Below are 8,729 nucleotides of genomic sequence, written 5' to 3'. Positions count from 1 at the left end.
AAGGGGCTGGCTAGAGGAATTGCCTTACAGCAAGCTTCCAAAAAGAGGTCAAAAGGTGGAAGAAAGAAGGAGTACAAGGTTACTTGGTGCATGGCATGATTCATAACATTGAAGCAGGAACAGACACCTCAGAATTGCCAAAAATCTTGAAGTAATTCTAAGGACTGTTTGAGGAAACTAAGATATTGCCACCTAAAAGGTCCCTTGACCATGAAATACCACTGATTCCAGGGGCCAAACCTGTGAACTACAAACCTTATAGGTACTCTTTTGTGCAAAAAAACACAATAGAAAGGATGGTAGAAGATATGTTGTCAGCAGGAATCATTACACACAGTACCTCCCCCTTTGCCTCTCCAGTGTTGTTGGTGCCTAAGAAGGACAACACAGGGAGGTTCTATATAGACTATAGGGCCTTGAATGGGATCACCATCAAAAACAAGTTTCCAATTCCCTTAGTTGAGGACTTGTTTTCAGAATTGGCTAATGCTAGGATTTTTACCAAGTTGGATTTGAGGGCTGGATATCACCAAGTTAGGATGAAGGGGGGTGAAAAACACAAGACAACTTTTAGAACACATTTTGGGTTGTATGAGTTTAAAGTGATGCCTTTTGGGTTGACAAATGCCCCAGCTACCTTTCAGTCTCTAATGAATTATGTATTCAAGCCTCTCATCATAAAAACAATCTTAGTCTTCTTTGATGACATACTAATTTACAGCCCCACCTTGGAAAGCCATTGGGAACACCTAAGGGAAGTCTTGGAAATAATGAAGGAGCATCAACTGTTTGCCAGGCTTAGCAAATGTTCTTTTGATAAGACTGAAGTGGAATACCTAGGACATATTATCTCAGGGGAAGGACTGCAAACTGACCCTGCCAAGTTGGCTGTTGTAGCTTCTTGGCCTAAACCAGTCAGTATCAAGGAATTAAGAGGATTTCTGGGGCTTACAGGGTACTATAGAAGGTTTATCAAGGCCTATGGCACTATAAGTAGACCCCTCACCAACATGTTGAAGAAGGATGCATTCCAATGGAATGAGGAATCAAATCTACCTTTGAGCAGCTGAAATTAGCCCTATGTTCAGCTCCAGTGCTTACCCTACTTGATTTCAACAAGGAATTTGTGGTGGAAGCTGATGCTTGTTACAAGGGAATGGGAGCAGTATTAATGCAAGAAGGGAGGCATGTGGCTTATTTCAGCAAAGGGTTTGGAACCAAGCACTATAGGGTTGTCCATTTATGAAAAAGAGTATATGTCTATAATTAGTGCAGTTGACAAATGGAGGTCCTATCTACTGGGGAAACACTTCACAATCAGGACTGATCATCAAAGTCTTAAGTTTTTATTGGAACAAAAGATCACAACAGCAATGTAGCAAAAGGGCCTGACCAAACTATTGGTGTTACACTATACAATACAGTATAAGAAGGGGATAGACAACTCTGTGGCTGATGCCTTATCCAGAAGGGAAAGAGTGGATCAAGTTGAGCTGACAGCCATTTTCACAGTCAAACCACTATGGATAGAAGAAGTGGTGACAAGATATGAAGGTGATGAGTTAGCCTCCAAAGTATTAATTGAAAATCTGATTGCAACAGAAGCATGCTCAAGGTTTACAGTGACAGAAGGGTTTATTAAATACAAGGGAAGGCTATACATTGGTAATGAAGGGGATCTGAGGAGAAGGTTATTACTACAGATGCACAACTCTCCTATAGGGGTCACTCTAGCCAACAAGTAACATACCACAGACTCAAACAGCTTTTTTATGGAAGGGGATGAAAGGGGATGAAATTCAAACAGTCAAGACTTGTGACACTTGCCAGAGATGTAAGGAGGAGAATATTGCCTACCCTGGGTTATTACAACCTCTTAAAATTCCTGATCAAGCTTGGCAAAGCATTTCCATGGACTTCATTGAGGGTTTACCTAGTTCACAAGGGAAGGATGTCATTATGGTAGTGGTTGACAGGTTTACTAAGTACAGTCATTTCTTGGCACTATCTCACCCTTACACTGCTGAAAAGATAGCCGATATGTTCATGTAAAACATCTATAAACTCCATGGAATTCCCCAAGACATTGTAAGTGATAGGGATAAAGTTTTTGTTAGTAAATTCTGGAAATCTGTGTTTAAACAACTGCAGGTGAGTTTGAGTATGTCTTCTGCTTACCACCCTTAGACTGATAGACAAATAGAAAGGGTGAATAGATTTGTGGAAACTTACCTCAGGTGCATGGTTTTCCTTAAACCTAAGACTTGGGTCAAGTGGCTACATCTGGCTGAACATTGGTACAATACCAACTTTCATACCTCTCTATATTGTTCCCCTTTCCAGGCTCTATATGGATACTCGCCCCCTTCACTAACTTTCAATGTGCTCACAGAAGGGGAGGGTAGTGAATGGTTCAAAGAGAGGGCAACAATGATGGCTGTACTCAAGGAAAACCTCCAGAAGGCCCAAGCTAGAATGAAACAACAGACTGACAAGCATAGAAGTGAGAGAAGTTTTGAAGTGGGGGATTGGGTCTACCTTAAAATACAGCCCTACAAACAAGTCTCTGTGGCTGTTATGACCAATGTCAAGCTCAGTTCTAGGTTCTATGGGCCCTATGAGGTCATTGAGAATGTGGGAAATGTAGCATACAAACTAATAACATGTTTGGTAGTATGGTGGAATGGGAATGGTTACTAATAGTAGTGCTTGAAAATGAATAAGGGAATGAAACCCTTATTCTATTTGGGTATGAGTTTTTCAATTGATGGGGTATTCGAAACCCATAGTGGTGTTCTAAAAACCTATCAACCAAACAACAACAATCACTTTCATACCCATTCCTATAGGCAAAACCCACCAACCAAACACACCCTAAGGCTTCCTGCTGAAACCCTTATCCATCCAGTTTTTCATGTTTCACAGTTGAAGAAGAGAATTGGTGAGAGGGTTAATCCACAAGTTGAATTGCCTACAACTGACTCCGAGGGCACCATTCTTACATACCTAGTAGCAACATTAAACAAGAGGCTAGTCAAATGAAACAATAGAGCTGTGGTCCAGATCCTAGTCCAATGGGCAAATTTGCCTAAGGAAGCTGCCACTTGGGAAGATTACAAGCACATAACTAGTCAGTTTCCTACTTATGATCCTTGGGGACAAGGATCCACTGAAGGGGAAGGCAATGTCACAACTAGGGCAACTAGAATCGAAGAGAATTATGCTTAAGGAGGAGGTGAGACAATCGCAGAAGGGAGTTGCCAAAGGTGATGAAATAGGAGTAAAAACGACATCGTGTGACTTGTGGCAGTTGGTGACCGTTGAACTTAATCAAACGCCGTCGTTTCAGCGTTGGCAGTTAGGGCTGTTCTATTAAGTCATTAGACGACGTCGTTTGAGAGTCTTGCTGAGCTACAACCTAGAGTACAAAAATGTTGAGACCACCTTCCTGCCAACATAACAAACTTGTCTTATATAAATTAGGTTTTTATGATCTTTTGAATTATGTATGATGTAATATCTTAACTCTCTTTCCGAAACCCTAAATTTTCTTCCCTTCGTTTCCTCTCTATTCTCTGTTTTCTTCCTCTATTTTTATGTCAAGAGTCCAAGTGTGTGACAATTTCCTTTGCAGGAGTTCTGGTTTCTAGAATCGTAGAGAGAGGGCAGATGGGATGGGGGCGGAGAGATCAGGTTAGGTTTAGTATTTATATGGTCGGGTCTTGGGTCGGGTTTGGGTTCCAATATTGGGCTTGGGTTTTGGGTTGTGGGTTGTGTATAGGGCTGCTAACGAACCGAACATAAACGAACGAAGGTTGTTCGTGTTCATTTCTTAAGAATTTAGGGTGTTTGTGTTCGTGTTCGTTTGTTAAGGTTTTTGAAAATCCTGTTCGTGTTCGTTTGTTAAGCGTTCATTAGTGTTTGTTAACGTTCGCGAACACGTTCACGAACGTGTTCGTTTACATTAACGAACATGTTCGCGAACGTGTTTGTCAACGTTCACGAACGTGTTCGTTAATGTTAACAAACACGTTCACGAACATGTTGGTTTACGTTCATGAACATTTAATAACCAAACACCTGCACATGTTCATGATTACAATTCGTTCGTGAACAAGAAATAATCTATGTTCATGTTCCCAAACATTATTAAACGAACACTAAATGATCTTGTTCACGAAATTATTAAACGAACACAAACGAGCTTGTTCACAAACATTATTAAATGAACACAGCTTGTTCACGAACATTATTAAACAAACACAAACGAGCTTGTTCACGATCTCTTAGCAAACGAGCATACAACTGTTCAAGTTCTGTTCGTTTATTAACCGAGCTCTAATTTTTTGTTTGTTAATGGTTCGTTTACCTTAACAAACGAACATAAATGAACGCTTACCAAACACGAACACGAGTAGTTTGCCGAAAGCTCTGTTCGTTAACACCCCTAATTGTGTATTGGGTTATATACATACATACATACATACATACATACATACATACATACATACATATATATATATATATATATATATATATATATATATATATATATTAGAATTGATAGGAATGGATTGGGCTGCTGATTTTTGTATAAGACACTTATTTTGTATATATTTTGTTTAAGAAAATAATTTTTAAGAATTATATTTTGGAAGTTTAATTTATGTTATTAGAATTTAATAAAAAATGTAATTGAATTGAGTTACATTTTCTATATATAATATATTTATTAAAAAATTAATTTGTATTTATTTGTATTATGTTAGAATAGTTTGATTTTATTCAAATTTATTATTCATTGTTCAAATTAAAATTATCATATTACACTTAATTATAATTAAAATAACTTTAATACACTTAATTATAATTAAAATAAATTTAAAGATAAGATAATGTATAATAAAATATAATTTGAAACTCTTTGAAATGAGTAATCGACTTCAAATATTGAATGAAATCATCAATATAAATTTTTATTTTAATTAAAAATATTTGAATTCATAATTTTTCATAGCAAATGAACATAATTATTAAATAACAAAAATTTAAAAATGAATAAAATGCTCATATTTCTTTTTTATATGTAAAATTTAATAACATTAGTTTCTAATAATATATATTGTTATTACATGTTCAAATTTATATTTTCCAATGCAATTATTTATTTATTAATCTTTTATTTGTGTTTATAATATATTTTTCAGAAAGAATTATTGTTGTCTTATTTTTATACCGTGCATCGCACGGGTGGAATACTAGTAATATATCCACTAAAAATAGAATTACTCTTAGAAAAAAAATACTCTTTGATATGAAACACTTAACATTACTTAATTGATCTTAATACGTCAGGTCAAAAAGAATATTTTTAATCTCGAAATACTTACAACACGTTTGGTTCACGGAACGAATTTTGAGGTAATAGGAATGTTATTCCATAAGGAATGGAATAGGCAAGGAATAGAATAGGAACTGTATTCTATTGTTTGGTTCGCGGAAGGAATAGACTTTAGGAATTATATTACAATGTTTGGTTGGTTTAAGGAATAGAAATGAAATATGTTTTAAAAGACATAAATACCCTTATAAAAATATGTGGTGGTGTCGATGGTGGCGGGGGCGACGGCGGTGGTGCCGGTGCTGGTGGTGGTGGTGGTGGCGGTGGCGGCGATGGTGGTGGCGGCGGTGGTGGTGGTGGTAGCGGCGGTGGTGGCGGTGCTAGCGGCGGTGGTGGCGGTGGTGGCGGTGCTGGTGGTGCTGGTGGTGTTGGTGGGGTGGTGGTGCTGGTAGCGGTGGCAGCGGTGGTGGTGGTAGTGGCGGTGGCAGTGGGGTGGTGGTACTGGTGGCGGCGGCGGTGGTAGCGATGGTAGTGGTGGTGGTGGTGGTGGTGGTGGCGGCGATGGTGGTGTTGGTGGGGTGGTGGTGCTGGTGGGGGTGGGGGTAGTGGGGTGGTGGTGGTGGTGGTGGTGCTGGTGCTGGTGCTGGTGATGGTGGTGAAATAGGAAATAAATTTAATTGGGGGGTAAAATAGGAAGTAGAAATTTTAGGCTATTCCTGAAAACTCAGTAATAGCCTAATACCGGGGGGGGGGGGGGGGGGGTGGCTGGTAATAGCTATTACCTTATCTGGGGGAATAGGGTATTACCGGGAATATTATTTCCGGTAATAGAAACGGTTACCAAACAAAGGAATAGGCCTATTACTGGGAATGCTATGTCATTCTCGGCCTATTCCGTGAACCAAACGGGCCATTATAGTATTTACTCTTTTTTATTTTTTGGATGACGATGAAACCTGTAGTTACTACTTAAGGGTGTTCATTAGGTAAATTGAATAAATTTTGCCTTGTGGTCTAGCCAACAAAGAACTCCAAGAAAGTAAACCAACCTAGGTTTCTTATAGTTCATAGGCTCACATCAAGAAGACAAATAAATGATTCCTACATGAAGTTAAACTTAAAACTTTAAATTATTAAGCTAACAATCTGATCAATTTGACTGAAATTGCTTAACACTTATTAAAATGTAGGATTAGAGGTTGGGCTTAATCTAACACCATCACCCTATAAACCTCAGTTGTACTCCAATTGATTTTTAATTCACATATTATCCTCCTATTTACGTAGCGTCAAACTGAATTAAGAATAGAATTATTCACAACTAAACTAGGTTATCCAGTTATCCCATTCTTGTACTTAGATTCCCCTAGTGTCCTGTTGCCATAAAGCTAAGATTCTTAGTGCAATGTGTGATGATTTTTTAAATATATTAGATATTATAACTTGAACTTAATTAATCTTAATTCTGGTCTAAGTACCGCTGAAGAAGGTAAATCACTAACGATCCATTCACTCTCCAAGTTCCCATCTTTGTTTGTACACCTATATACAAAGGATCTTCACTTTCTCTAATCAATCAATGTCTCTTAATAACTTTAAAATATATCGAACCAACTGAGCTACCCTAGCGGGACATTTTGTAATGATTTGATTACCCTTCAACGAGCAGATTATGATCAAAAAGCCCATTCCTTCCCTTTCCCTTTCCTTTAAACCCTTTGGTGGTTGGCCTTTTTCTCTGTACACTCATAATCTCACCAGCCTTTCACACACACACAAAAGTGAAATCTGCTTCTTCATTAATTCTCTCTTCTTTTTTTTTCTCCCAAGAATCCTAGGATTTGGGGCAAGCTAAGGTTGGAGTTTGATGTGGTTGTTGTTGATCCAGTGGATGAAAAGATGAAATCTTTGAGCAGCATAGGGCTAGCTTTGAGTGTGATCTTTGGGTGTCTTTTGATTGCTCTTCTTGGAGAGTTATACTACCTGTTATGGTGGAAGAAGAGGATCACAAGAAGAGGGATTGAAGATGGGCCAGGCAAGGAAATTTTCTACTTTTTCTGTGGGAAAAAACCATCTTCTTCTTCTTCTCCATCTTCTTCTGCAAATTCTGCACTGAAACCCCAGGAGATTTGTTCCAGTATCACCCTTGTCCATGAACCTCAACCTCAGCTGCAGAGCCATGGGGATTCATGGCAAGAAAGCATGGAGGCTGAGCTGTTGAGACTCTCTGGTCCACCAAGGTTTCTGTTCACAATCAAGGAAGAAACAAATGAGGATTTGGAGTCATCAGAGGATGGGAAATCTAAGAGCAGAAAAGGGTCAAGAACCAGAAGCCTAAGTGATGTTCTTGAAACTCCATTCTTGACCCCCATTGCTTCTCCTCCATACTTCACCCCACCCCTCACTCCCCTCCTCAACCCTTTCTTTGAATCCACCACAGATTTTGAGTTCTGCAGGCCTTCTCCCCCTCCAACTTTCAAGTTCTTGAGAGATGCTGAGGAGAAGCTTCACAGAAGAAGCAGAATCTTGGAGGAAGCCCAGAGATTAGTCAAGAAAAAGGAAGCTTCTTCATCTTCTGTCCCAGACAAAGAAGCCCACATTTCACCCTCACCATTCCTTTCTGCTCAGCCCTCACCATTTTCAGCTAGAGATGAGGAGAATAATGGTTCGTTCATTACACTTATCTTCCCAAGAACCAGAGAGGAACAACATGGTAATAATCTCAGTGTTTCACACTACCCTTCAAGCTCTTCCCAAGTTCTTCCTTTGGCTACTTCCCCTCCAGCTCCACATTCACCATTATCAACCCTCAGACCCCTCCACACCAGATGAATCATTCCTTTCATCAGATTAGTGAGGACTGAATTTCTTGATTAGCTCTTTTCTAGTTCTATTTGGATTTTTTTTACTATCTGAGGGGTACACCGGGAGGATTACAAAAGACCACAATGAAATAAATCAGACTAGATTGTCCATAACTAATCAGCTCAAATCAAGATGGTTGATATTCGAATTCGTGATTTTGTGATTACAAATTTGTATCTTTAGCTATCTTAACTGAGATTATCTCGATTTCTCTTGCTCTTGACCATGGAGCAAATGGGAATTTTGATCAGGTAGGTGGGGTCGGTTTTTGGGGGTGTGGGGGGGGGGGGGGTTCAGAGGGGACAACATTCTATGCAGACTGCTAACTCTGCTAATGATGTCTTCTAAGCCAGTGGGGAAAGTAATGTGATACTTTGTTCTTATTCAATTCCCATGTCTCCATGGCTGTGCTGTACACCTGTAATCATCCCTGTAGATGATCAGAGCACTCACTGCTGCTGACTCAGAAATTATATTCCACCAAAAAAAAAACACAAATTCCTAAATCACATGAATTACTGTA

The 8,729-nt window shown here is 39.0% G+C and overlaps 1 protein-coding gene across 1 annotated transcript; it reads left to right on the top strand.

The window, feature by feature from the left end:
* The first annotated feature begins 7,087 nt into the window (after nt 1–7,087).
* Nucleotides 7,088–8,729, top strand: LOC109187179. Its single transcript, XM_019337300.1, has 2 exons — nt 7,088–7,844; nt 7,875–8,729. The coding sequence occupies exons 1-2, from the start codon at nt 7,241–7,243 to the stop codon at nt 8,171–8,173; spliced, it is 903 nt and encodes a 300-aa protein (XP_019192845.1). The 5' UTR covers nt 7,088–7,240; the 3' UTR covers nt 8,174–8,729.

The sequence above is a fragment of the Ipomoea nil genome, unplaced genomic scaffold (genome assembly GCF_001879475.1).
Source record: "Ipomoea nil cultivar Tokyo-kokei standard unplaced genomic scaffold, Asagao_1.1 scaffold1418, whole genome shotgun sequence".
Taxonomy (NCBI): Eukaryota; Viridiplantae; Streptophyta; class Magnoliopsida; order Solanales; family Convolvulaceae; genus Ipomoea; species Ipomoea nil.
The sequence above is the reverse complement of the archived record's forward strand: the minus strand, read 5'-3'. Positions and strand labels throughout refer to the sequence as shown.

Coding starts and splice junctions, on each gene's coding strand:
- LOC109187179 (XM_019337300.1), top strand. CDS start 7,241: ATGAAATCTTTGAGCAGCATAGGGCTAGCTTTGAGTGTGATCTTTGGG. Junction 7,845..7,874: donor CTTGAGAGATGCTGAGGAGA/AGCTTCACAGAA, acceptor GAATCTTGGAGG/AAGCCCAGAGATTAGTCAAG.